Source organism: Colletotrichum higginsianum, chromosome 2 (genome assembly GCF_001672515.1).
Source record: "Colletotrichum higginsianum IMI 349063 chromosome 2, whole genome shotgun sequence".
Taxonomy (NCBI): Eukaryota; Fungi; Ascomycota; class Sordariomycetes; order Glomerellales; family Glomerellaceae; genus Colletotrichum; species Colletotrichum higginsianum.
Window position 1 is genome coordinate 2771059 of NC_030955.1, and position 26910 is coordinate 2797968.

General features: G+C 53.5%; 9 protein-coding genes across 9 annotated transcripts; 5 read left to right on the forward strand and 4 right to left on the reverse strand.

Moving 5' to 3' along the window:
• Nucleotides 1-990: 990 nt before the first annotated feature.
• Nucleotides 991-3142, forward strand: CH63R_02577 (Fork head domain-containing protein; the record flags this gene model as incomplete). Its single annotated transcript, XM_018297552.1, has 4 exons — nt 991-1104; nt 1155-2132; nt 2185-3002; nt 3061-3142. The coding sequence occupies 4 exons, from the start codon at nt 991-993 to the stop codon at nt 3140-3142; spliced, it is 1992 nt and encodes a 663-aa protein (XP_018162368.1).
• A 383-nt stretch (nt 3143-3525) lies between these two features.
• Nucleotides 3526-7670, reverse strand: CH63R_02578 (Clustered mitochondria protein-like protein; the record flags this gene model as incomplete). The annotated part of the gene is made up of 4 exons (XM_018297553.1): nt 3526-7308; nt 7362-7417; nt 7469-7555; nt 7640-7670. 4 exons carry the CDS (start codon nt 7668-7670, stop codon nt 3526-3528), a joined length of 3957 nt encoding a protein of 1318 aa, XP_018162369.1.
• A 1077-nt stretch (nt 7671-8747) lies between these two features.
• Nucleotides 8748-11270, forward strand: CH63R_02579 (uncharacterized protein; the record flags this gene model as incomplete). The annotated part of the gene is made up of 1 exon (XM_018297554.1): nt 8748-11270. One exon carries the CDS (start codon nt 8748-8750, stop codon nt 11268-11270), a length of 2523 nt encoding a protein of 840 aa, XP_018162370.1.
• Nucleotides 11271-16692: 5422 nt separating this feature from the next.
• CH63R_02580 (Ferric reductase like transmembrane component) lies at nt 16693-18603 on the forward strand (the record flags this gene model as incomplete). The annotated part of the gene is made up of 3 exons (XM_018297555.1): nt 16693-17160; nt 17263-17484; nt 17542-18603. The coding sequence occupies 3 exons, from the start codon at nt 16693-16695 to the stop codon at nt 18601-18603; spliced, it is 1752 nt and encodes a 583-aa protein (XP_018162371.1).
• Nucleotides 18604-19657: 1054 nt separating this feature from the next.
• On the forward strand, nt 19658-20152 carry CH63R_02581 (Protein yippee-like protein; the record flags this gene model as incomplete). Its single annotated transcript, XM_018297556.1, has 2 exons — nt 19658-19756; nt 19919-20152. The coding sequence occupies 2 exons, from the start codon at nt 19658-19660 to the stop codon at nt 20150-20152; spliced, it is 333 nt and encodes a 110-aa protein (XP_018162372.1).
• A 945-nt stretch (nt 20153-21097) lies between these two features.
• On the reverse strand, nt 21098-22230 carry CH63R_02582 (Integral membrane protein; the record flags this gene model as incomplete). Its single annotated transcript, XM_018297557.1, has 2 exons — nt 21098-22042; nt 22147-22230. 2 exons carry the CDS (start codon nt 22228-22230, stop codon nt 21098-21100), a joined length of 1029 nt encoding a protein of 342 aa, XP_018162373.1.
• Nucleotides 22231-23043: 813 nt separating this feature from the next.
• On the reverse strand, nt 23044-24099 carry CH63R_02583 (Protein-S-isoprenylcysteine O-methyltransferase; the record flags this gene model as incomplete). Its single annotated transcript, XM_018297558.1, has 1 exon — nt 23044-24099. The coding sequence occupies one exon, from the start codon at nt 24097-24099 to the stop codon at nt 23044-23046; it is 1056 nt and encodes a 351-aa protein (XP_018162374.1).
• Nucleotides 24100-25240: 1141 nt separating this feature from the next.
• Nucleotides 25241-25619, reverse strand: CH63R_02584 (uncharacterized protein; the record flags this gene model as incomplete). Its single annotated transcript, XM_018297559.1, has 3 exons — nt 25241-25410; nt 25474-25547; nt 25612-25619. 3 exons carry the CDS (start codon nt 25617-25619, stop codon nt 25241-25243), a joined length of 252 nt encoding a protein of 83 aa, XP_018162375.1.
• Nucleotides 25620-26356: 737 nt separating this feature from the next.
• Nucleotides 26357-26827, forward strand: CH63R_02585 (trna-splicing endonuclease subunit; the record flags this gene model as incomplete). The annotated part of the gene is made up of 1 exon (XM_018297560.1): nt 26357-26827. The coding sequence occupies one exon, from the start codon at nt 26357-26359 to the stop codon at nt 26825-26827; it is 471 nt and encodes a 156-aa protein (XP_018162376.1).
• Between the last annotated feature and the right edge of the window lie 83 nt (nt 26828-26910).

Here is a 26910-nt window from a genome sequence, read left to right on the forward strand (position 1 = left end):
TGGAGCCTGTGCACTGTGTCGTAGGCCCAAGCTCACTGTACGCGTGAAGTGGTGGAGCTCTTTTTTGGACTGGTAAGGTTGGGAAACAAAGAAACAGAAAAACATTCAGCCAGCAGTAGGACACGAACAGCGCAGGTCTCATACTGGGGGGGCGGGGACGCGACTTTTCTCGGCTGCCCCAGTACCTCTCAGCCTCTCCTCCCTCCCTTTCTACCACCTACCTAAGTAACCCAGAGTCACTCACTACCTAGGTACCTACCTTTTGTCTGCCCTCTCCCCCCTCTCCCCCCAATGTCGATTTGGTGCCGTCACTGTTTCCTCCCCTTCCATCCACTTTTTTTTTACTAAACTTAGAGTACACCACACAGTGTCTTAAATTAAAACGCCCTTCCCCCCCAAAAAAGACGCGCAACATTCGCGACCATCATATCTCAATCCCTGGCACAATCCCAACGCCTGCCGACATCCTCACCTCCCGCCACTCTACCAATTGCCGCCACAACCAAGGCCACAGATATTGCAATCTGTACCCGGACAAACCCATATCGAACAAGGCCGTCGAGTCCTCCTACGAAAGCAATCCAACTCTATCCACAAGGTGCATACACACCCTCAACCAGAACCAGGACCCGGACCGGCTTGGCCCCCGGCACCACCGTCCCTTCCTGTCGCGTTCACCCGCTCTTCTGCAAAGGACGGGAGTGACGGACATCGACATCAGTCAATCTCGCACCCCCTCCCTTCCCGTCTTGCTTCCTCGCCAAAGACGCACTACCTCTCCGTGGCATTTACCTGCCCTTGACTTTTGACGTGGCCCAGCCCTCACGAATTGACGAGACACGACCTCGTCCGCCCCATTCCTATCACACGTCTGAGACCGAATACTTGAACCTACCCTGCCGCCATTGTCTATTCCCTCGCGCGAACTGCTCACCACATCTGTTCGGAAATTCACATGCAGAGGTGCCGCATGCCTAGCCCTATTACATCATGCCCACCTCAGCGAAGCGCTCTCAGCGCACCCGTCGCGACGCCCGCCGCGATACTTCCCCTGCAAGAGTAGAGGACAGCTCGCCCACTCGCCCATCCAAACGTCGCAAGAGGGTAAGTTTAGCCTCTCTCGTTTCTTGGTTGTCTACTGATCCCAACTGAAGGTTGACGAGTCCGCGCCTACCGACGAAGACGAGTCCAGCCTCACTGCCGACCAGCCCGGCCAACCCATAAGCGACGATGATCATTTGCTAGCCCAGGTGGTTCAGCACTTTCAGGTACCCAAGGAAGGCCCTGCACAAGCCAGCAAGGACCATGCGAATTCGATACACGAAGCGAATGGAAGTGGCGTTCAAGCCTACGCCAAGATCGCGGCGCAGGACTGGACATTCTACATCACTAAACTCATCGTCAATATTGGTCGCCCGTCTGAGGGCGTCACTGAAGACGACGAGGACTTTATCCATATCGACCTTGGTCCGAGCAAGATGATTTCGCGACAGCATGCTCGCATCTACTTCAGTTCCAAAGAAGAGGTGTGGTACCTCGAGGTCAAGGGTAGGAATGGTGTGAAGGTGAACAACGTCGGCCTGAAACAGGGAAGTATGCGTCGACTCGAGGGTGGTGAGGTCCTGGAAGTTGGTGGCACAGAGATGATCTTTGTTTTGCCCACCGAGATTAGCCCCCTTCACATCGATCCCCTCTATCTCAAAAGGGCCGGCCTGTCGCGGCAGCAAATCACAAGCCCTCAGCCTAGAACAGACTTGCCTGAAGAACCCTCATCAGCACTGGGTTCGACCATTCGAAGTTCCCGAGGCCAGCAGTTCCGCCAGCCCATTGCGCCGGCCCCAGCAGACTACAAACGGCCGGGTACACCTCCCTCAGCAATCCGCGGGAAGCCCACACCCTCGCAGCACAAGTCACCCCATTATTCAAGTTCCGGTACTCTGTTACTGAACTCAAATGACATTGATCTCAGTCTCGACGATAATAAGCATATTAAACCCCAGTACAGCTATGCGCAAATGATCACCCAGGCGATCATGAACACGTCAGAGGGAAAACTCAATCTCAATGGTATATACAACTTCATCATGAATAACTACGCGTACTACAGACACCAACAGGCTGCTGGCTGGCAGGTACGTATACCCTCCGGGATTTTTCTGTGTACATACTCTAATCAACCCACAGAACTCTATTCGGCATAACCTGTCTTTGAACAAGGCCTTTGACAAGGTCGCTAGATCCACGGACGAGCCTGGTAAGGGCATGAAATGGCAGATTGTCCCAGAGGCTCGGGACGAAATGATCCGAACCGCGTACAAGGGCGGCCGAGGCGGCCACAGAGGCTCTTCTGCACCATCATCGCCCAGTCAGTTGAACTACATCACCCACGGACCAAGGGATGTGAATACCAGAGAACCTGCATCGGCACGGAAGAGGAAAGTCTCGGCGACGGGATCGCCACCTCCGAGCTCATCTTTAGCTGCTGTCCAATCCACCCCGGACCGCAGCACACGTCGCCTTGCCCCTCCAAGTACGGCGTTGACTGTCGACGGAAGCCCTCTTCCGCGACCACGGAAGGGCGGTGCGTCCGCTTCGAATAGCTTCACCTCGGCCAGCTACAATGACCAATCACCGACACTAACTTCGTCTTACCTTCCGGACGAGAACACCTCCTTTGTGACGCCAGCGCCTCACCGTGTCCATCCTCGATTAGCCCCACCTAGCACCGCTCAGCGGCCGAGCCAGCATATGCCAACCAGCTCACCAGCGCCGTTCTGGAAGTACGCAGACATTGGAAGCACGCCCTTGAAACCCGCTGCCCATTTCGATATGAGCCCATCCAAACCCTCCTTGGGGGGCATACCGCAGAGCAGCAGTCCACCCCCTGCGAAGTCGCCCACTAGTCCCACACGATCCCAACGTCAGGAATCATCACGAGAGGTTCCAAGTGAGCCATCCAATCCACCCGAGATCGAGGAGGAGCAGGGTTTTGATTTGGCAAAGTAAGTTGATTCTTATGTCAGAAAGCATTGCCAGAGGGAATACTAACCATAACAATAGGGGTTTCCAGAGTATCGGGTCATACCATGCCCCTGTAAGTCGGGGATTGTCCGTAGCTAGCGCTATGAATGGCCACACTTGAAAAGAGGAGAGAGGTTGGTTGGCTTTTTGGCCAAGAAAGATAAATTCGATGCCTGTCCCGTTTACGTTCTTGCCGAATCTTCGCCATACCAACCAGGGGAAGAGTGAAGATAGTATAATTCAGAAGGGCTCTGCCCCAAGCTACTCCTTCCACATGCCTATATGTACTCAGTATCCACAGATGCACCGAACCAACCCCCCTTTTTTCTTTCCCCGTACCAATCCAATCATCTAAAAATACACATGCTCCGGCGCCGTCATGTCCGGTACAGGTCACACATGCTTGAGGTAACCTGCAACTGACAGTGATCCCAAGCGGCTGTTGGATAGAAGCTTTGGCACGTCATCATATCAAGTGCTCCTCTTGTCTTTTCTAATTCGATCTTACTTGGAAGATTTGCCCCTTCTCTTGGGGTTGCCCCTGCTCACCCTGCCTTTGGGAGTCTTGGTTTGTTGGTCGGTGCCCTCGATGAACTTGATCAGCTCGTCAATGCTGCGCGAGTCCATCTGCGACGAGCCGCCCAGTTGTGAGCCGACGTTGGCCGGCCCACTCGACACACTTGGGGCGGTGGAAGAGGCCTGGTATGGCGCACCCTTGGGCGTGAAGTGGATGCCGGCGCGCAGACGCCTCGCCTGCGCATCCTTTGCGTGCTTGGCAATCGACACAGCGTTCTGTGTCAGCTGCTCCAGCCAGCTCTCCGCCTCCTTGGTATTCTTGTCCTCAGGTCCGAGGTCGTTGAGGAAGATGTTGTACGACTCGCGCATGCGGTTGACAGCGCCTTTGGAGTCCTGGTCCAGAGCTAGAGCCTGTGCGAGCTGGAAGAGGAGGGTGGCAGCGTTGATGGAGTTCTTACCGAAGACCGTCTCGCATATGCGAAGGGATTCCTCGAACCACAGACGGGACTCATGGTAGGCCTTGAGATGCTGAAGCATCACAGCACCGTTGTTGATGGTGGTAATGGAGTCAGGGTGGTCCGCGCCGTAGATGATCTTCCACAGCTTCAGCGCATGTTTGGCAAAGGTCAGTGCACCAGTGCTATCGCCAGCCTGATGAAGGAACAAGCTCAGGTTAAGATAGTTGAGCAGGGTTTCGGCAGAGTCGACACCAACGGTCCTCTCGGACACAACAATGGCCTTTCTGGCCAGCTCGATGGCGGCTTCCTTCTCATCCAGCTGATAGTACAGCATGGACAGAGTATTGTACACACGCGCGACCTCGGGGTGGAGGATTCCGTAAATCTGCTCATGCAGAGAAAGCGACTCAAGGAGAAGCTCCTGGCCGAGCTTGCGCTGGTTTTGCATGATGGAAATGCGACCTGCTTCCAATGCCTCCTCCGCGAGAGCGCTGCGAGGGCAGGAGTGCTTCACAATGGGCACGACATTGACGATATCGTCCGAAGTGAAGGTGGTTGCCGGAGACAGTGGGCCTGAGGACACCGGGATTGCGTCCTTGGCCGCGACCTTCCTGTTCTTTTTCTTCTTGCCGCCTTCTCCGTTGACCTGTCCATTGGTGGCGGGTGTGCCATTGTTGGCAGAAGCGGCGGCAGGGGCCGCCTGCGCAACCGGCTTGTCGGTGAAGTTGTACTCCTTGGTCTGCAGCTGGTAACCGAGCTTCAATGAAATCTCGCGCAGCAGCTGCAAGGGCTTGACCTTTGTGTACCACTCTGGGTCAAGCCTGTACCTGAATCGCTTGAGGGCCTCCTCCGCGATATTGGCTCGAATAGACTCCGGAGTCACCTGCTGAAATGACAAGTCCGCGTCGGAGTACAGAGACTTCAGGTCGAGATCGATCTCCGCGGATGGCTTAGGGTTCAACTTGTAGCCCAAAAGGCAATTGAGCAGATGAGAGATGCACGACGAACTAAAAGGCGCCGGCAAGTGACGCAGGTAGTTCGCAGCAACGTGCTTGAATGATCGGGCAACCATGTCTTGGACACAAATGTCCTTCAAGCACTGCAGGCGAGGATCTTCAGCAAGCGCTGCCACCTTGCCTGTGTATCTGATGTTGATACCTCTCTTGTGCAGAAGGCGGCCGAGGGACTGACCATCCATGGGGAAGCTAATGTCGCAGTCTGTGAGCTCGCGAATGAGGTCAGGAATGACCTGCTCACGAAGGTACTTGGTTGCGAGGCGAACATCTTTCTCGTCTTGCTCCATCTCGGCCTTCTCAGCGTCGGTCTGAGGAGTCTGTCCACTGAAGACATCGGGGTTGAGAGAAAACGAAAACTTGGAAAGGTCGATATGATCCTTGGAGTCCTTCGACTCTTTCGATGTTTCGACCTCCTTCGGTTCTTCGGACGTTTCGGTCTTGACAGCCTTCTTGTTGGGCTCTGACCCATCCTCGCTCTCACTTTCGCTCTCGCTCTCACTCGCTTCGCTGTCGTCGCTGTCATCACTGTCGTCACTCTCCTCATCTTTGGCCGCAACCTGCTTCGGTTTCTTGGGCTCAGCCAGTGTCTCATCCTTGGCCACATCCTTAGCCGCATCCTTGGCAGTCTGGCCCCGGCGAGCCAACTCCTCGTCAACCCAAGCCTTCATCTTCTTCCTTCCGTATGAGTCAATCAGCTCAGGACGGAGAACAGCCATACGGTGGGGATATTCAGCCTCGCCTTCCTCCTCTAGCCAATCGATGTCCAGAGGCGTCACGCGGTACAAATCGAGGACGTATTTCCTGGCGTCGGTTCCCAACAGACCTTTGGTCTCTACGCTAGCCTCCAGGTCAACGCGCTTGCCATCCTTGTCCCAGACAGCATGCTTCTTGACCTTGAGGGCCTGCGACAGCTTCGCAAAAACAGACGCAAATCGCTCATCTGAGGCCACAACCTCCTTTCCATCGACGGCACCGTAATCGATCTGGTTTTCGCCAGGCTCCCTCTGCTTGAAGATGCCCGGAACAATGCTCTGCCCAACGATGCGTTTGCCGAGGTAGTCGACCACAACAGTGGCAGGAGTGAAAAGGCCATCGATATCAAGCTGATTGACCAACCTGACGCCGGCGACGTCCTTGCCGGTGGCAACGCGAGCAGCCTCATCGCCTCCCTCAGATGTGAAGGTACCAACGCCGTCAGCACCAAAGGAGAAGAAAACGTTGTTGTACACAAAGATTTGGGCATCCTTGCACTCTGTTGGGTTCAATGGAGGGATCTCGCCGCGAGCAACAAGAACAGCACCTCGAGTGGCCGCATCGTTATAATCGGCGAAAAGCTTAGACATGAGGCGCTCACGAAAGACACGGTCCTGGACCGTGTCCTTGGGAAGCTCTCTCGCAGACTGAAACTCCTCATTCCAGTCTCGCAGAGTGTCGGTGTTATCAGCCCCGGCAATGAGATACGTCTCCTGGGACCGTGTCGAGTCGGGGCTGTGAGCACATAAGGGGGAGGATGAGGATGGCACGATCCATGGTGCGGCGGGTATCGCGTTCGTGATTTGGAAGGTCGCCAGAGGATCCTTGCGATTGTTGTAGTCCTGCAGCTTGACGAATGAAGCCGAGAAGGAGAGCGAGACCTTTTCAAGAAGGCCAAGCAGAGAGTGCGCCGAAGCCCCCTTGGGAGCAGGCCGAGGGAAAGGATCAAATTTGGCATTGGACGACTTGTTGACAAAGAAACCCCCAACATGAGCCGTGATCTGGTGCTGCTCGCCCTCGTTGGTTGTAGCCACGAGGTACAACAGGTGCCCTCTTTGCTTGAGATGAACAGGCGGCGGGTTCCAGGCGGAGAGGGAAATGGACTTGATCGTCTTTGGAGCCTCTTCCTCCTCGACGGGAGGCAACAGGGTCGAGACGGGGACAGGAGCATCGAAAGTGTAGTCTTCCTTAGCTTCTTTGACAACCTGAGGCTGCTCTCCGTTGGCCTGCTCTTCCAACGGCGGCACAACAGTGTCGAGGAGGGACAGGCCAGGCAGTATGCCCTGGACTGCATCGGTGCGGTCTCCGGCAGCGCCAATCAACTCCCTGATCCTAACCAGGTGTATGCGCGCCTCCTTCTCAGTGTAGGGATCTTCAACCAGTTTGACCTCGGGGTCCTCGGTCAGACCCTCGATTTCGGAAATGGGAAGGAAGTCGTTGATGCGCTCGCCATGGTGCTCCAAGTGGAAGCAAGTGTATTGGAAGGCCACGGGGAGGTCGATGATGGACTGTCTAACTTCGTGGACCTGTTCTTGGGGCGAAACCTGTGTTATGCCAGTCAGCAGGCGTACTTGGAGGTGTATTCGACGCAGCTAACCGTGATCTGCATTTGGCCGGGCTCATGGGGAAGCTTGATAGTAAGAGTAATCAAGGCTACACATCGTGTCAGTATTCTGGATGAACGCACACATGAGTTTTAGTTACCTTCCAGGCCCTGGTCAACCTCGTTGCCTTCGGCCTGAGACTCGATAGGGGCCTCGACAGGAGGCGTAGACTCCTTTGCGGCATGGTCTGCAGTTTGTCATGTTTAGCATCGTGGAGCTACAATATCGGGGGTGTTGGGCGTAGGCTGCTCGTGCCCGCCGGAGGCGGTACCTTTGCCGTTGGGTTGGTCGGATTGGGACATTGGTACTCAGTGTTACACTAGAACCAAGGGAACCAAATGTGTGTATACCGGCGTCTGAACTGGACCGGGACCGAAAAGGGGGGAAAGGTAGGTATATATCAAGAGCGCAGAGGGTTGAGTGAAATTCAATAATCGCACAAACCAACAAAGGTACGCAATTAACAAGGAGTAGAAGTTCAAGGAGTGGTCTAACAAGAAGATAGATGCACAACTCCCCAAGTGACGTATAGAAGAAAAGTGGCTTTCAACTCGACGGCCAGTTGCGGATCGGGGGGAGGGGGTGAGGGTGAAGAGAGGGTAGAGTAGGACTGCCTTTTGGGAGTAACAGAAAAAAAATTCACGGCAGGAAAAAGTCGCGTTGTCATCCTCAATTGACGGCAATGCACCGGCCCGGCAAGCTGGAGCTCTCGGTTTTTTCGGGTCCACTCCGTTTAGTGTTGGAGAGAGCTCTTGCGCACTGTCAGTCATTTGTCACTAGGTCCCCAGTATTCCCCGACTGTGGTAGTCACCAGGGCGGGTGGTACCTACTCAAATTTGAGGTTTACCTAATGCCCGCATACATGAGGGCGACCTCGCATTCTGGCGGCTGGGTTACTCCCCGCAGGCGCCCATCCTTTGATTGGTTAGTTTTAGCCTCGGATTGGATCCAACAGCCAAAACACCATGCCCGATTGGGGAACAAGTAAACATTCAATGTGATGAACATCGTATGGCATTTCGGCTTCACTACACACTTATCAACCTCACATTACCTCGCCTACGCCCAGCACCACCGTTTTCTCTTAATTGCTTAGAATCTTTGCTCGTCATTCCTATCAGTACTGGCTACTATCATTGTGCCACAATCGATGCCTAGGCTGGCAGTGTCGTGAAACACAAACACGAGCTTTCGTCCACTTCAGCCTCGGTTAGCAGCACTGGCCTAGCCAGCTTCTCGGAGTGGTGGACTGATTTGAGAACGTACCGCATCTTGGCTTCACAATCTAGCACCAAAAACTGCAGCTGTTGACTGCCGTTGCTGTTTCGTTGCTGTTCCGTTGTTGTCCTGTTGGGCTTGGTCTTGGGCCAGGAAAACACATGACTGATATGGCAGAAGGAGCCGATCGGATCAGTCAGGTATTTCCAGCCCGTCGGGAAGCAGACGAGTTTCGCCAATCCAGCCAGTCCGGTTCATTCTGGACTTCTTCGAGGTGCCGTCGACTTTTGCGCCCTCTTCAGTCACGGCTTGCTGCTCTGCGAAAACTTGCCCTGACTGAGAAGGCCGGTCCAGGACAAGATGCGTGCGAGAATGATGGCCTTGACCCGGCACACCATCACCGGCCAACCAAGAGAACAAATACACAAGACGACAAAGACGACTTCGAGGGTCAGCGAAAACGCCCTAGGCGAACGTATTCCAGGAGAACGCCCACTGGCACGTCCATAGACGAATATCGTCCAAAGTCAAAAGCCCCTCTTCGCATCCAGAGCCGCCACCGAATGTCTAGTATTTCGACTCCGGGCGTGCCCAATGTGTCAACTCCGATTTTACGCAAGGTCAGACAGGATACAATGACGGCAATACCGTCCAATCTGACACTCTGCGAGAAAACTGCAGGCTTCTGCATGCTTTCGAGAGTAGGCAAACGCGGTCCTCTGGAATCGTCGCTGAATGAACTGGGACGCTTAAGGTATTCTCTCCAACCATCTAGATACCAGCTATATGAGGGCATCATTCACGATCTGTATGTTTTGTTGCGCTCAACCACACCAAAACATGACACAGTCGGCAAGAAGTCCCTCCTGGCAATGTGTCTACAGAAAGTGCCCCGGTGTGCGGCAGAGATTGAGGCTTGGGAAGTTTCCAAAGCAGCGAATCACGGACCGGTATCCTCGATCAAAAAGATGAGCTATTCACTTCGAGTATACGACGAATTGGAGACCCTTGGCGGTGCTGGCAACGGCTGGAGTCATCTTCGCATAGTTCTGAGGGCACACGTCATTTACCTACTCAGAGAGATAATCACGGAAGGCCTCCTCGACATCAACTTCATCCACCTCATCATCGAACATTGCAGGGCTATGGACTGCCCAGGCGAGACAGCCGAACTTAGTATGGCTCTGTTTTGTTGCTCTTGTCACGGGGCATCTGGGGATGTAAACACGCTGCCCAATGGCGAGGTCGGAGGCCGTATACTAGCCTCCCTGCCGAGCTTTGCGGACAAGCTGGTTGTCGAATCTCACTTGCTGGATACCTTTGCTTCATTGTTGCTCAGCGGCCAGCTTCCAATCGACACAGTTTCGACGAAAGCTTTTGGCTACTTGTGGTCCACAACGACTTCTGCGATACTCGAGCAGAAAGCACATTCGTCTGCGACTCGGTTTGCGTCCGCGGGACTTGCAGCTCTATGTGTTAACGCATTTCCAATTCGAAGGGGCCGCATGTCAGAAACCAGCACCACGAGACACAACGCCGCGAAGTTGACGTTGATGAGCGTTCTGGGTGCTCTGTCAGCCATGGCTATGATTTCGCAAGATTTTGGGAACACCACGAACACCAGAGAAATCCGACAGCGGACCCGAACGCAGAAAGTGGTGCTGCACATATTCTACCTGGCGCTGGGAGTGGTCAGAGGCCAACGCGCAAGAAGCGAGGCTGCTTATCCTCTTTTGCTGGCAATCTTCTTGTCGGTGCTCGCTGGTCCAGCTCACGACAGCGCGACGCAGCTCAAGATCGCTGTCGAAAACTTCGGGGATGGTCTTGGCGAGAGAAGAGCTTCTTGCACAGGCGGGAACACCTGCCAGCTCCTCGACGTCACCGTTGCTCTCACCTGCTCGATTGCTCACTGCTGCGGCAGAGCAACGGCTCAACAGTCAAACCAATACTTCGCCGAAATTTGCAAGCTCGTGGGCCAACTTGGAGTTCCTTGCTTTGTAACGTTGCAAGCTGACGGTGCCTTCTTCCTTGCCCAGAAGACCGACGATTTGCGAGACCTTGTGTTCGCAGAGACATCGACAGGAGCCTTGGCTGGAAAGGGTCGTGCTGTCACAGCATGCGAAGGTTCGAGCAAAACTTTTTTCGCAGGCTTCCAATGGGAAGAAGGCATCAGCGAATGGATTGCGGTCAGTCCGGCAGCGAGACGAAGAAACATTATCGCACGAGAGGAGGTTGCGGCGCCTCGCCGTAGTGCTAGGCATAGCCATGGCGACACGGACGTCCAGCTAAACCGATTCGAATTGGAAACGACAACGGGATCTACCGACAAAGGCGGACCTTGGGTGACGGTAGCACCGACAGCAAGCGATCCGGATAACAACCAAGTGGACCAGCGACTAGCATGGAGAAGGCAGAGACCACACAAAGAGTATCATGGTAGCTCCGGAGACGCGCGTGCAGCTATGGATGGCATCGACGAGCTTAGCATGTGCCAGGAGAACCGGCCACGAGTTCTGGGCAAGTCCCGATTGGGAAAGCAGACCACTGGAACCGGACAACGGAACCAGTGCCGGCGGATTGCCCGAAGCGTTGAGACAGGGCCCCGCGAGGCTCTGGATGAGCTTTGTACGAATAGTAGAAGCACCCTGACTGGCCATGGCGACGAAGACGAGCTGGGATTATAGTCGGGTTTGCAACAGGTAGATGAATGGCACATTTCGGTCTGGCGAGTATTCCAACGAGCTGTCGTGAGTCAAACAGGGCTTACAACGTCTATCAGTTTGTGTGTTTCAGCTCCTTGTCGGCTAGTGGAGCGGCGACTGGGAACTGGGAACATGTCGTAGGGTTGGTATAAATGTGGATCTCACTACGGAGATGCTAGTTTCTCCGATCTTCTCCCCAGTCCCATCGTCTGGCTTTGGCTTTGCTTATCCTGCAGCCTATATGGCGGGGTAAGACATTGATTGCTTTCGAAGCCTAGGAGTGAATGGAGGGTCCGTTTTCTTAGCCTACAACAGCAAACGGGCGGGAACGACTCTGGTCACGCCCTTGCCTTTTTAGTTTGTTGAGCTTTGCGACCAGACAGGCAGTGAGTGGTGAGGGGTGTTTGTTCAGACGAAGTAGACTTGATGCATTTCCCGTCACGGCGACACGTCTTTTCCAAGACACTGGAACGACAGTCATGACACATCGGCGAATGGACGGGTCGCGTTGCAATACGCCGATTGGAGCCGGAAGCAGAAACTCGACATCGAGCCATCATCTACCCAATAAACAGTTTGCCGAAATCTGTCCGGCGTGTCAAATGGACTGTCTCAACTTGGCCGGATGCTGGACGATGTCCGACTCCTGCTACGTGATAACCACTTTTCTTTGAGAGCTATCGTTCAATCTTCTGCTGAAACCTGCAGATGACGAGGGCATCTTTCACCCGCGTTCGCCCGGGACTTGATTGACTGTGTTTCTGGCAGTGTCTCGATACCAGTTCTAGCAGTGAGAACGTACGAAAAGTTTAGCCGAGCGAACGGGTCTGTCAGGTTGGGGCTCTGGCAGCCAATGACAGAGAGCATGGCCGTGTGGATGACGGGACCACCGACAGGTGAATTTCAAGCCAGCAAGTCTGCAATCCTGGATTTGGAACATATGCCGATGGGACTATTAAACATACCTGACAGCTCCTGGGCAAGAAGCGATTGGGAACTGAGAATGGCAAAAGTTCCTGGCCGAGGAATCATCGTCGATCACCATCGCTGGTGTAGAGTTACAGGTTACAGAGACCGAAGATGAGACGCAGCCTACCAGGGCCCATCAAGCAGAACGACGAAAACCTAGCCAATGTTGAGGAACGGATTGTAAAGATCTATGTATGGAGTTGAAAGGATGGGGCTTGGCTGAGCTATCGCTTAAGAAAACTCTACAACAGTGAATTGCGCACACGTCAAGTCGCATGTAGCTCGCGGTTATGTTGAAACCCCGAGCAGACCCTCGACGGCGAGCACGTTTGGAACTGTGAGATGGAGGGTTGGATCGCCACAGATGGCTGGCATGGACCAACGACATATCCGCATGTGAATGTGAAAATGGAAACAGAACAGATCTGTAGTGGGAGGGTTCGCGAACATCTTCACTCTCCAGCGCCGCAGGTCGTCCGTCCTCTCTGAATGGCCAAAAGAAATGTTCGTTTAGCATGTCATCAGTGTGACCGTCAACCGTCGTCGCTCAAAGCATGCTCAGAGCACGACAAGGTAATTCCGTAATTAAAGGCGCTTTAGGACTCTGGGGTTTCGTCCGTATGGTGGAAGAACGAACGACCGCCTGTCCTCGTTTGGCTGGCGTCGTCCGAGTCAAGACCCGCGCGGGCGAGGGTCAAAACACATAGAAATGATCTCGACACCACTTGTCCCAAGTTACTTGACCCTGCATTTGCCTGTCGGTTTGAAACGCCGTCATCCGAAATGATAAGAATATTATGGCGTCTCGTGTCTGCGTGACTTGTTTTGTAACCACCCTGAAAGAAGAGCAAAGACTAGGTATCTCTGGTCAGCCTGGGACGGGATACCGGACCAGAGGCCGAGGGAGCGTGATGAAGAAAAAAGGAAAGATGGTGCAACAACGACTACCATCTGCTGCTGGAGACCTTCAACACAAGAAGGACCATGGTGGTTGACCGGCCAAGACACTTGGCGTCGTTGTAGCCCTGCTAGACCATTATGTTGAGATGAATCATAAATAAACAACGGCTATAACAGACTGTTGGCAGTTACGACACTCACTGCTGCATGCACGTTGCGCCGTCCGTGGAGTAGGCAGAGAGGGCGGATAGAGGATTGATCAAGTAGGAAGGGGAGCTTCAAAAAAACTTACGGCCGTAGGCACGGTGACGCGAAGGCTTGGTGTCTTCTCTCACATAACCGGAAACTTTCGGCGGATACGGTCGTATTCTGAGGTACAGATATGCTTACCGGCAAGCATCCCAGCGGGGTCGGGGATATGTGTCACTCGAGGAGATGATTCCCTGCTTCTGACTATTCAACGAGTGATGGAATACGACTCGCTTGACAATATTTTACTCGCCTCTCAGTTTTTCCATGCCTCGCCGTGCATCTACATCACAACAACATAGCGCCGCCATTTGACCGTGCTTCAACAGACCCAGGTTAGTTTATTTAGTTTCCATCCTATCACTGATCACAATCCCGACAAGGCGAGTCGCAGGTGGTCAAGTGCAGCCGATAAAGGTCGAGCTCCAGAAGGACGTAAAGTGGGCGGCCAACCGCGAGCGTCTTGTTTCGGTTGATCCAAGCCGACCATGCTGTGCAGCGGTCTGGCGCCTGGATCGGTGTCAGAAGGTCGGACGAAAAAAAAATAGGACGGCGATGAAGGAGTGCAAGACACGGACGCCATCTGCCCTGGTGCCCTACCTCACCTCCTGGGATATGGACCGTGCTTGGCTGGGTAGTGTTTGGTCAGATTGGCTCACTCATGTTCCCATTGGTGTGCCTTTTTTTGGGTCATGCGGCCCCTACTGCTAGCGCTCAGCTGGTGCCGTCTCTGCTGTGACGTGGCCAAATCGGCGCTGGCTCTTGCGCGGAGCTGTGCTGCCAGAACATCGGTGGCATCGATGACTGATAAATGGTGAGATGGTGGCCATATCGAGGACAGAGAAAGAAGCGCAGTCATTCCAGTGGTGGAAGGCGGTAATCTACGTTACGGACTTATTCGTCGCTCTCCTTTCCTCTTCCTCCGGCTCCGAAACTTGTTGTAATTCGCTCGTTGCCGACGGGAGCGAGCCGATCGTTTCCAGTACGTGCCGCGCGACGCAGCGTGGCATGCAGTAGCCGTTTGACTACGGCAGTAGTTTCCCGTAGTCGGCCCCACCGGCTCTTCCTTTTATCATGGGGTCGATCTTGCCCAGTAGTGCTGCTACTGCAGCCGCGCGCGCGGACGCGGCTTGTTTCAGAGTTCCGGAGAAGTGGAGCCTCACTCCCCCGCCGCTGAACAGAGCCCACGCTGGAAGCTCCCCAATGCGCATTTGTATGGATATACATCTGACAGGCGGCATCGAAAGACAGAGCGGCACCACTTCAGCTTTCAGGCCGTGTTTGTGTATCTAGATCCGGGAATAGGCGCCATCCGTGCGAGAAGGTATCTTGCAACACATGGCCTTCCACGACCGCAGCGACTTTTGCGATTTCAATATGACAGTATGCCAACTTCTGGACGTACGTACCTGTCTTCGTAAATCACAAATTCCCAAAGGACGCAAAGGAGCTGCTGACTGGTGTACCGTGAGATGCTGGGCCAGCCACTTGGTCTACCCCTGGATGGCGCAACTGCAAGGTACGGCCCCGTCTCGCAGCCAATCAACCGCCGGCATTAGCCAGCATCAGCTGCCAATGAACTGCCCTCCTAGGTAGACGCCCAGGGGGAAGGATGGTATCACAAAAGGAAGTACTAGCACGGACCAGCCCGTGTAATCGTAGCCCGAGATGGTGAGGTACCCACGGATGGGACTTGAAAGATGACAAGGACAAGAAGAAGAAAACGCCTGACCCAGATATATTGCCGTATCGACAAGAGCCTGAAAGTCTGAAAAGCCCAGGGGTACGAATTATGTGCTCACTGCCTACTCCGTACTGTGCAAGGTGGCATCAAGGGTATCTAATGCCCCTGCGCGAGACCTTGAACCTTGCTAAATGTCTCCAAACTGCACCCGCCTCCCCTGTTCCAACTGTCATCCACTCGAGGGAATGGATGCCGTCCCGTCTTCTCAGTCCCTCCAACCCCTTCTCCCTCGTCAATTCGTCATCCTCCATTTCGGCCGGCAAAAGGGAGGAGGGTCAAGAGGCGCGCCAGGGGCACTGCTGACTGATGGCTCACGGGATACTGATGTTGGTTGATACCGTTCAGTTCAGTTGCTCTGCGCTCTCGCTCTGCCCAGCGCCTCCATCAACTGCCGTACGGATGCCGTGTCAATGGTAAATCAGGTCAACCCTGTTTGATTGTCATCATACGCTGCGGGCTCTAGCCTCGCATGCCATATGCCAGCTCATACTTCTCTGTCTTCGCCCTGCATAACCCGAAATCAATGACACACATCCGATTTTTCCTTGAGTGAAGACTTCTCTGGTTGGCTTCCTGAGAAGACCGACACGTCTGGAAGGGCAGTTCTCATCTAACGTAACCGTATTTCCGCATCAGTCAAGCACACCTGCACTATCCATACCTTGTTGCAGTCGGTAACCGGCGTAAGGGCAGTGGCAGAGAGACACATCCTTTTCTGTTGTTCCTGTCTACGTATGTACCTAAGTAAGTATCTAGGGATATCCACATCGGTGGATACCAGTCTCCTCCTGGATGGTGGGAAATGGCGTTTTAGTTCTTGTCAAACTGGGTTGTGTGTACCGCTTTATCCACTTTCACCCCCTCCCCCCTCCCGAGATGACTCTGACCCTCTTAAGTCAGTCTACACGAGAAGAGGATCCGAGAGCGCACCAACTTTGCCTGGGGTCGATCATGGTTCACTTTTGCCTTGTGCAGGCCACTCTTGTACCCGTCCTTGGAAAAACACTGCGTGGTACTTACATCACCGAACCCTCTCGCTCATTTACTCGTCTTAGTTCCTTTCTATCCTTCTCCTCTTCCGCTCTCTCAACGGTTACCTCACTTCTCTTCTTGTCCTTCCCTTCCCTCGGCCCTCTTCTCACCTAGGGTGTATGCTTATGTGACATCTCAAAGCTACAATCAACACTCCCGTTTTTGTTTCTTCTCCACCATCATTCTCATTCTTCGCATTGACTGCACCAGTCGGTCCTCTCCTTTCAACGGCCCGGCTGTCTTTGGAAGTAACCATCGTGCTGGTTTCGAGATATTTCCACAAGTTTCATACAACGACGCTTTGTCTCACCGGACTGGGACATTCGCCACCGACTATTACTACTCAACCGACGACACGATAAAGCGCAAACGTGTTACGCTCTCCTTCCACCGAAGTTGGAACTTGACTTGCTGAGCAACGTTTCGACATCCAACTATAACGATACCACGAGGAATACACCTGTTTACTCTCCGATCGCAGTGCGAGGCTTCATCACCAAATCCATCACCATGGCTGGAGGAGGTGCAACGAAGTCCCCCGAGGAGCAGCAAGCGGCCATCGATGCTGCCTTGGAGAACAAGGCCCTCTCCAACTATCTGTTCTACATTTGCGCCAGTGTCTCGGCTGCAGTCATTATCTGGAGGGTCTGGACCGTTATCGTTAAGTACGTTCGAACCGTCGCCTGCCTCAACAACGACAACCAGCGATACTTTGCCCAGTCCGATTCCAAGGTGTCCTGGATGAAAAAGAATGTTCTGTACGCTCCGGTCCTCAGCAAGCGTCACAACCGCGAAATTCAGCTCAGCTCCGCCATCAATGTTGGCACTCTACCCAGTCGTCTTCAGTTACTGTTCCTCGCCGGCTACTTGGCCACCAATGTCGCCTTCTGCGTCATCAACATCCCGTTCGCCGGCTCCTTCGCCGCTGCAGCTTCGCAGCTTCGGAATCGAACTGGTACCTTGGCCGTTGTTAACATGGTTCGTCATTTCTTGACTCGTCTAGCCAAAGCAGCAGATTGTTTAAGGCATCTGCCAAGAACAAGACTGACAGACGTTTGATTTAATACTGACGAAATAAAGATTCCCTTATTTTTGATGGGCGGGCGCAACAACCCCTTGATCCAAATGCTTGGCATCTCATTCGACACATTTAACTTGCTTCACCGTTGGTTCGGTCGGATTGTTATCCTTGAGGCCCTCGCTCATACCCTGGCTTGGATGGCCAACACTGCGAATAAGTCGAGCTGGGAAACTGCCATCAAGTCTGCCACTACTGTCCCTTTCTTGCTCTTTGGCTTCGTTGTAAGTTCACCGTGCTCCCCAACATGTAATAATCAAGTTGGAACTAACGCATATTAGGCTACTTGTGCCTTCGTCGCAATTGGCATTCAGGCTTCGAGTCCCATCAGACACGCATTTTATGAGACGTTCAAGCTTCTCCACATCTTGCTGGCCATTACGGCCGTCGTTGGCACCTGGTATCACTTGCAGATGAAGGCCTTGCCTCAGCTCAAGTACATGTGGCCTGTCGTCATTTTCTGGGCCGGTGATCGAGTTTGGCGCGCCGCTCGCGTCTTCTACGGCAATGTCGGACACGGAGGCAGCAAAGCCCTGGTTGAGGCACTTCCCGGAAATGCCTGCCGTGTCACGGTAACGATGGCTCGTCCCTGGACCTTCGGACCCGGCCAGCACGCTTATATGTACATGCCTGCCATAAGCCTGTTGCAGTCTCACCCCTTCTCCGTCGCGTGGAGTGAGGAGGCCGAGGACCCCATGGCCGAGAAGGCTTCCCTCAACCGTCAGGACATCCTCGCCATGCGCAAGACTACAATGTCCTTCGTCATTCGTGCCCGAACTGGCATGACCGATACGCTGTATCGCAAAGCGGCCGCCTGCCCTGAGGGCAAAATGACGACAACATGCATGGTAGAGGGCCCATACGGTGGTTTGCACAGCATGCGCTCCTACGGCACCGTCATGCTTTTCGCTGGTGGCGTTGGCATCACTCACCAGGTTCCTCATGTACGTGATCTTGTTGCTGGCTATGCCAACGGAACAGTTGCCGCCAGGAGGGTAATTCTCGTGTGGACAATCCAAAGCCCCGAGCATCTCGAATGGATCCGCCCCTGGATGACGGAGATTCTGGCCATGGAGAAGCGCAGGGATGTCCTTCGCATCATGCTCTTTGTCAGTAGGCCGCGCTCCACCAAGGAGATTCACAGCCCCTCGTCCACGGTCCAGATGTTTCCTGGTCGGCCCAACATCGAGACGCTCATCAAGGCCGAGCAGGAGTCGCAGGTCGGCACCATGGGAATCAGTGTATGCGGCCCCGGTGCTCTCAGTGATGAGGTGCGCCGCGCTGTCCGTGACCGCCAGCATGATTCCGCGATTGACTTCAACGAGGAAGCCTTTTCGTGGTAGAAGAGAGGGAGAGGAAGATGCAGAGGGTTGTGGTTCAACTACAATCTACGAGACCGCCACGGCAACGATCATGCCCTGCGCACATATCAGACGATGCCGAGCCGACCGATGCTCATGAGTCAAGGAAACCCTAGGCCCGCGGAGATTGGCAATGGGACGCGACCGCTTTTGTTCAATGTAAATATAGGGTATCATCTTAAACCGTAGTACTGTGTAGATATGCGAGTATGTACTTAAAAGAACATGCGGGGTAAACTGCCCGGATACGTCACTCGCGCAATACTGAAGGTCACCACCACACTGCTTGTCCCCACAGGGTTGTTCAGAGACAGTGCCTTATCCTTATCAGACCCAGGCCTCATGATACGGTACCGCATCCGGATCATGCCTTTTGAACTCTGGTTTCCTTTTCGCTTACCTACCTACCTACCTAGGCAAGGCTTCACATCACGGTCCAAGGAGCAAACATCCCAAACTCACCTTTGTAGTCTGGTAATAGTCGACCCTACAGAAGCTCTTGTCCCAACCCCCAAAGTACTTGGCCAAATGCTCGACACCCCTCTGTCCCAGAGTCATACACACAGCACAGTGTAGGTCGTTGCTGACATCCGAAGCGGACAGGGCTGGCGGTTTGCCAGCAGGGGCACCTTGCCAACCTATCGTTCTAGCTTGCACCACCTTACCTCAACCACCTCTTCTTCCACTACTTCAACTACCATCCTCGTACTGGCAACGGAACCCCCCCTCCGCATATTCTTCCCTCGCTCTCACGAGTTACCCCCCAGACACCAGAGCGAACCCAAAGGGCTTCGGTCATCCAACGAGATTCCCCATCTACCCTCCTCGACGTTTCTCTAGGTCGAGTTCCGCGATAGACGCCGAGTCCCACGAGCGAGACGAACATACAAGCTACCTATCTGCTGCCGCTCCGAACCCCAGCTAGTCTCGACAAAGGCCATAATCCGAACCACCGACCCTCCCTGATCGTCCTCCAGAACCATCGTCCTCTCCCACTGCCATCTCTCTGCCTCCTTAAGGGGGAGGCCTCCACATCATGGGCTTGGCATACAATACATACCTCAATAGCAGCAAGGTCTACGGTTGCAAGACTTGCAAGGCGCATTTGGCAAACCATGAGGATATCATCAGCCGGGTAGGTCTCTTCTCATCCCTTCCCTCATTCCCTCAACGGCGGTCTGCGTCTCCTGTTTCTGTGCATACTGTCGTCTCCTCCCTCCAAAGCACAGGTGATGCTTTACCACTTGTATTTGGCGCCATTCGTGTTTGCTAACAGACTGGTTTCCCTTTTCTTTAGAACTTCCGAGGACAGCACGGTAAAGCATATCTATTCAACAGTGTTGTGAATATTGAGACAGGCGAGCCTAGCGAGCGCAACATGACGACAGGACGTCACATTGTCCGGGACATCACTTGCAAGCAGTGCAAGGAGACGGTTGGCTGGAAATACGACAAGGCATACGAAGCCACGGAGAAGTATAAGGAGGGCAAGTTTATCCTCGAGGCTGAACTGCTCTGCAATGTCACCTAAGAGTCTACGTCTCTGGTCTGAGAGGAGGAAGAGGAGGAGGAGAAGGCGACAGTCTATAGATGCTTCTCCTGTTGGGATTGGGGCTGTTTTATTTTGTTTCATGACCTCCATGCTCCTGTTCCTTTTGTTCTCATCCCTTCATTCTTCCACTCTTCGCTCACTCAGAAGAGTAATGAAACGCCCTGCATAAAAGCCGGCGCCTGATGGTGTTTGGATGGAATGGTTTTTTGTTGGATTTCACTGGCTCTACCTATCAGCCGATGTGCCTTGCCGTCCGCCAGCATGAGCTGGGGCGACCCGATTTCATCAGCTCGCTATGCGCCAGCCAGTTTCATCAAGAGCACCAGCCTTGCAAAGCTGAATCTGGGTTCCAGTCGATGGGAAGGCGGTAGAACAGCACTTCACATCAGGGACAGAGATGGTGTCTGGACCGAGGCCTAAGGTACTTCATATGTGTTCAGAATCCGACACAATATCCTCCCCCTCTAAGGATACGAAGAACATTTGCTTCGAGACTCAATCCAGTGCACTAGTCATGCCGGTTCTTCCCCATTTCCTGATTGACTGAGAGCTTCCCATAGTTTACAAGCTCGATTATGCCCATTCGGTATCCCAATACATGGCTTTCCTTCGTACTGCTGCTATCTGTGATGATAGTCTAATGGTGCTCAATAGGCTCCTCCGGCAGTAGCTCCTCCACCTCTTCGTCCGGAACCATGAACTTGAAAGGGGGCTGGACGATTCCGTTGAATAAGAAGGTAAAGTAGACCAGAAGGGCAAACCCAACCACTTGTAGCCACTTGAAAGTCTCCCAGCGCAACCCGAGGGACACGACCCAGATAAAAAGTGTTCTGCATGTATCGATGGTGGATCTTGAGGTAGCACTGACACTTCGGGTAACGGAGAGGCCAAAAAAGTTGAACCCGCTAGACAGCAATGTCAATATCAGCATAGTTCAGCGTAGTGGTCGCGCAACAAGTGGGTAAGTTGAAGGAGGGAGAGGGTGTACCCAATACTGATCATGATCAGGATGCTAGACAGACCAATGGCCCTGTTTTGAGTGAGTTGTCTCCACCCTTCGGTCATATCAAAGTAGCCGTACTGGCCAGCGGAGGTCCGTCCGACAGCGAAGTGCAGCACGACCATACCAATAACAGTCACAACAAAGCCGAAGAGACCCTCCCATCCAACGACCCTGATGGGCTCGATGGCCGACCTTTCCAGTATCCACTCCTCGAGGACGAATTGAGTAGCCGTAAAGATCTGCGCTCCGGCAATGAGCAAAACCCCAATGACGGTCAGCAGGGCGTTGGACTCCGGAGAGCCCTCGTCAGCGTTCTCCACCTTGCTCTTGTTCTCGTGGTAGATGGCCCCAGCCAAGCCAACAAGTGCGACACCGACGACTACACCAACGAGCGAAAGCCACTGGAACAGGAAGAGACGTCGCCTGAGAAAGACAACGCTGAACACTCCAACAAAGAGCACCAAGGCACCGCGAGTCATTTGGTAAATGGAAGCAACAACCAGCAAAAGGCCAATATTCATCAACGTTGTACCGAGAATGTCGCAGATAGCCGGGAGAGCCAGCAAGAGAATGCGGGGGCCACGCAGAATGGACCCAGGATCCTGCTCTTGCGGCTTTGGAATGTCGGCAGGACTGCTGACAAGAGGAGCGTTGGCGTCATCGGTATCGTTCGTGTTGACGGCCTCGTAGCCATTCGAAGTAGGAGACGCCCCTGGGCCGTAGCGGCGAAACAGCGTCATTAGGCCAACGACCAGCCAACAACCCATTTCGCCAACAAACATCTGCGCCGTCTGGAGAACGGGCTGGTTGAAGTAGGCCCGTTTCGCGAGGTCTTCCGCATCGCAATTGCGGACACATTGCATATCCTGGACGTCGAAGACAGTTGTCAGCCTGTGGGAACCAAGCGTAGAGGTTCTTGCGACGGGAATCGCCGACAAGGAGCGCGCTAATAGAACAAAATACTGTATACCTGATATTTGGTAAGCAGCGTATTGCAAACACCTGTCAGTAGCATCATGGCCACGAGAAAGGGGATGGCAGCCCGCGACGCCATGTTGGATGAGTTAATCGAGTTGAGGCGGTCTAGAGTTGATGGGCAGATAGGTGCAGAAGATGGAGAGGTGGAGGGAAAGAGAACCAGACGGTCCTTTTGAGTAGTCCTCTAAGCGGGACGTCAAGGTTGAAGCTGAGACAAGGTGCAAACCGAGGGGCCAAAGTAAACTACCTGAGGCAAGGTGAAGTTAAGGGAAAGGAAGGGAAGGGAGGTTGGAGGAGGGAAGCTGGCTGCCCCGAGACGGAGCCAGCGACGCAGTGCGGAGTTGGAGGGAGGTACCAAGCGCGCGGTTGAGAGGCTTATCAGTGGAGCACTACCTTCAGTGTCTTGCAGGTAGGTAATTTGAGTTCTTGTATCAGCATGTACCTCCCCTCGGACAATTGAACTGCGCGCCTGTGACCTTGCAGGCTGTTTAGTGCCCTGCGGAGCAGGACCATGCAACAACATCCTGCGACCCGTTCCTCGGATCAACAACGCCAGATGAGGGCAAGCTGGGTATGGAGCGAGAAGAACAGCTTACTTGCCTGGCACTGCAACCGGTGCTTTATGACCAAGGAAAACTTGATTGTCTGTGCCATTACGATCCCACTGCGCCGTCCGATTTTCCGAATGCACCTTGTCTCTTACGCAACATGAAGATCATTCCCGCCGCAGCACACACAAAGCCTTGGGTGATGATGCCCAGTGGTTGCTTACCCAACAGCATCATAAACCCTCGCAGTGCAACAAAGTGTATTCTTGTGTAGACGATGCTATTATTTTTCATATACGTATACGACTGGGTTTGATTAGGTATCGGTTTGTGACACGCCCCTATTTCTTCTCCTTGGGCTCCTTCGGTTTCTTATCCTTGATATTGTTATAATGCTGGACGCCCATCTCTTTGTCTTTTGCCAAGCGCTCCTCATCCTCCTTGCTAAGCGGCACTCCTTCTATGCTCTTGACCTTCTTGCCCTCAAAAAACATCATCAAGCCTCCTATGGCGGCCGCCAGGCACGCAAGGGCGACGAAGAGACCTGTCGACCAACTAGGTCTATCGAAGCGATTCATTCCCCACATGAAGCCAGAGAGAACACACTGTAAGAAGGTGTTCCACACGTTGAACCATATGACGAAGTCCATCTTCCAGATGGCCGTAGGAGGCGCCCGGACGCCAGTCAGCGGTGGATCTGGGATGGCCTTCTCCGGGTGCGGAATCTGAAGAACAGGTTGTTCGGACGCCAACTCAGCCACGTTCTGGGGACCAATATGGACGGGAAGTTGATCCGACCCAGGCAACCGGAACCACCCTCGATGGATGCCGGCCAGACGACCAAGAGCTTCAGGCTTCTTCAAGATACGGTACTGCATCAAGAAGTATAGGTCGCGAAATCTCCAGGGCGCCAAACCGAAGCCCGTAACGCAGAAAAGAGCGTTCAAAATTTGCGAGTCCCACTCGATCCACTTGCGACGGGGAGAGTTGATGTCGTTGCATGTAGGATAACACATGGCTGGTGCAGCGTTGCAGAGCAGCAAGAACAACATGCCACCCCAAGCCACGACGTTGAGGCCGTAGAGTACAACAAAGAAGCCGAGAGGCGTGCATGTGTACTTCCAAAAGGCTTTCAGGCCAATCATGGTAGATTGCTTTTTCGTATGTGCTGGTGGGAAGTGGTAGCCGTTCTGGTAAGGTTCGTACAAGTCGCGCTCGGCGGTGGCAACTGCCGCTGAAGCCGCACTTGTTGGTATCCGGCCTTCTACATCCTGCTTCTTGTCCCCCGTGTGGTTGTCAGTGTTGGTACCCGAGAACTTCGTGTCCGTGGTTGACTGGTCAAGTGGCATGGCCCTTTCTTTTTCGCTACTGTCTAGCGACGAGTCTGGGCGTGACATAGTGAGTGGCGTGCGTTGTTTCGTTTGCCGAAAAGGCTTGGAACTGATGGGTCCAAAGGTCCCTAGGCGCAGGTGCTTCTAGCGATAGCGGAACCAGAGAACCGTTGTGGGACGATGTGAATGAGTTGAGGTCAGTAGGGGTAACTCCAATGCAATCAATCGTCAGTTCGATGGGCGGCAGGCCAGCTAACGAAAGCAAGTTCGACGGGGCGTTGTGGATGGTATATCGATTTAGGGGAGGGGCTTTTGTTGATCCGGCAGCTGGTCGCCTGTGTCGAAGACCGTAATGAATGACGATACCGACTGTATGCTGGGGGGTTTGTACAAACGTGAGAGGGTGGAGAAACGATGACAGCAGTCGTACAAGACGTCTTTTCGTACAGGTCAAGTAGAAGAAAGGGGAAGGGAGAATAAAGCGGAACGTATGCGTAGGGTATCTAAAGAACACAAGATGCGGCAACAGCAGAGCGAGGTTTTTTTAAATTGAAGGTTGGTCCAACAGGGTGCGGTGTCACCGGAAGTAGTGAGTCGCAAAGGTGATGGGGAAGAGGGAAGAGAGAAAGAATGGCAAAGCTTCACTGATAAAACAGGATAGAAGAGAGAAAGCATTGATGACTTTCCGAGGGTCTGGACCCTTTCGCCTTTGGAACCTGGCGGGAAGATTTGGCAAAGGATAAAGGGGTCAGCTAGGTATCCGTCCCAGCCGTAGCCAATGAATGGTATCCTGCATGGAAACATCTGTGGGTGGAGGTACCCAAGAGCCCACCGAATAGCCGTCGCAGATCTGGGACCATTACGTCAATACACGTACCGCCAGCGCTGCAGACTCGGATTCTGTATACGGCGCGACTGAGAGTGACCACGTAGTGTTGTCAGCACGTCAGGGAAACCAAAGACTTGCAGAGAGCGTGGGGACAAGCATTTGTCCCCACCTCGTCATACAAATGCAAAATGCAACTGCGACGGGTTTTGGGCCACATCGGGCCCTACCATTCCTGCAGTCAGGTACGTAGACATAGGCAAAATACATACTGAGGAAGGTATCTCTCCGCAAGCACACACGCACGCACACATGACGATGACGGTATCTGATGACAGTATCTGTGGCTTGTGCACGCCCTTGCGGCCTTCGTTTGTTCGATTACGTAGGTGAACTGTTTGCAACTATTTGCTTATGGCGCGCCCTTGCAGTCTCACGAGCGTCGTTTCCGAGTTTTCGACATCCGTTGCATTGCTTACTTGTGTCTCTCCTTCTTCGCTTGCTCCTTAGCCTAGGGACGGAGGGGAGACTCTTGTTCTCAGTGGGATTGTCTTCGCCAGTGATCCGTCAGTATCCACGATGCTGAGTGCATCGCAAGCAATAGTACGACTGACCCTCCAGCTTCAGCGATAGAAAACACACCGAGGGGAATGGGGGCGGCCCGGCCGTGTGTCCGTTGCCCAAGGTTCTGAGCTAAGTTTCAGCAGGTAGATACGTCAAAGTCCAAGTCCACAAGGGCCCTGTACACTTACCGCAGCATTTTTGCGCTCCAGTCCTAGGCTAGGTAATTAGACAGGCTGTCGCGTCAGCGACCGGTATACAATGGGATGAAGTGGAAACGAGCCTACTTGTAAGGCGCCCTGGTGTTAGACTTTGGATGCTCCAGATTGGTTCGGGGCTTCTCGCTTCCTCCTTCACTGACTGGTGTCTTGTGGATCGGACCCCGAAGCAAAAGGAATTCTAGGCCCGTGTGGTCGCATGATCCAACCATAGGGAAGGTCCGGAAGCCCCAGCATTCCAATCGTACAGACTTTTGACATTCCCTGACCCAGCTCTTAAAGTCTATGTAATTGTACTAGTGCATCATCCTGCCCTTTACTTACTTGTGTTCGACCACGCAGTAGAGAATGAGACAAGAAATTTAGGTAGCGGTGACCTGCTCAGCGTCAGCCGGATTCTATTAGCGCGCTTGACGAGAAGCAGCAGTGTATCTGTACATGGGTATATGCATATTTGGTCATTTGTTTAGGTACTTACTGAGGTTGCATAATCCATCTCACAAAGAATCCGAGCCATCCCATGGCGTCTGATTGGCTCCTCACCCTGGGTTACGCCTGGAGCCACCACCCGCTCTGAGAACCTTGAGAACTCTTCACAGCCTCTTCATAACACAGCACTCGATTCTTCTGCCTTTTCCCTCCCCAACGTCTTCTTTCCACTTCCCATCAGCCACCAATCAACTTAAATTCGGCTCACATCATTCCACGTCTGGCCAAAATGGCTGCCGCAAAGGATCTCGACAACCTTGCTGCTCTGGTGCTCGATAACCTTCGAGACCAGCATGACTGGTCAGAAGTTGAACTTCGCGATGATGGCAAAAGCCGACCACGGCCCATCATCTCTGGCCTACCACCATCACGCCTATACATGCATCCGGACGAGCAGATCGAGGCTCTGGGAATCGAGCAGGCTACTGGGAAGCGCCCAAACCAGGCGCCCGAGTTTGAATGGGTCCTGCCCGTCCACCTCAGCGAGCAATGGACCTTGAGCTCTTTTGCCAACATTTTCGACTCCATCGACGCTCTGCCGCGGCCAATTAGTTTGGAAGAAAGTCAAAACACACCCTCGAAGCGGGATTGGCGTGGCACAGACCGCCAAAAAAGACTGCTGCTCGCCGTTGTCCATGATGACTCGACGGTTTCATACTACCTCATTCACGATGGCATTGTGAAGCCAAGACAGAATTAGAGCATCAATTGCGATGCTGTTTCTATTTAATTGTTACCATTGGCCACCAACACTGATGGTACCTTTCCGCTGCCTATCCCTAC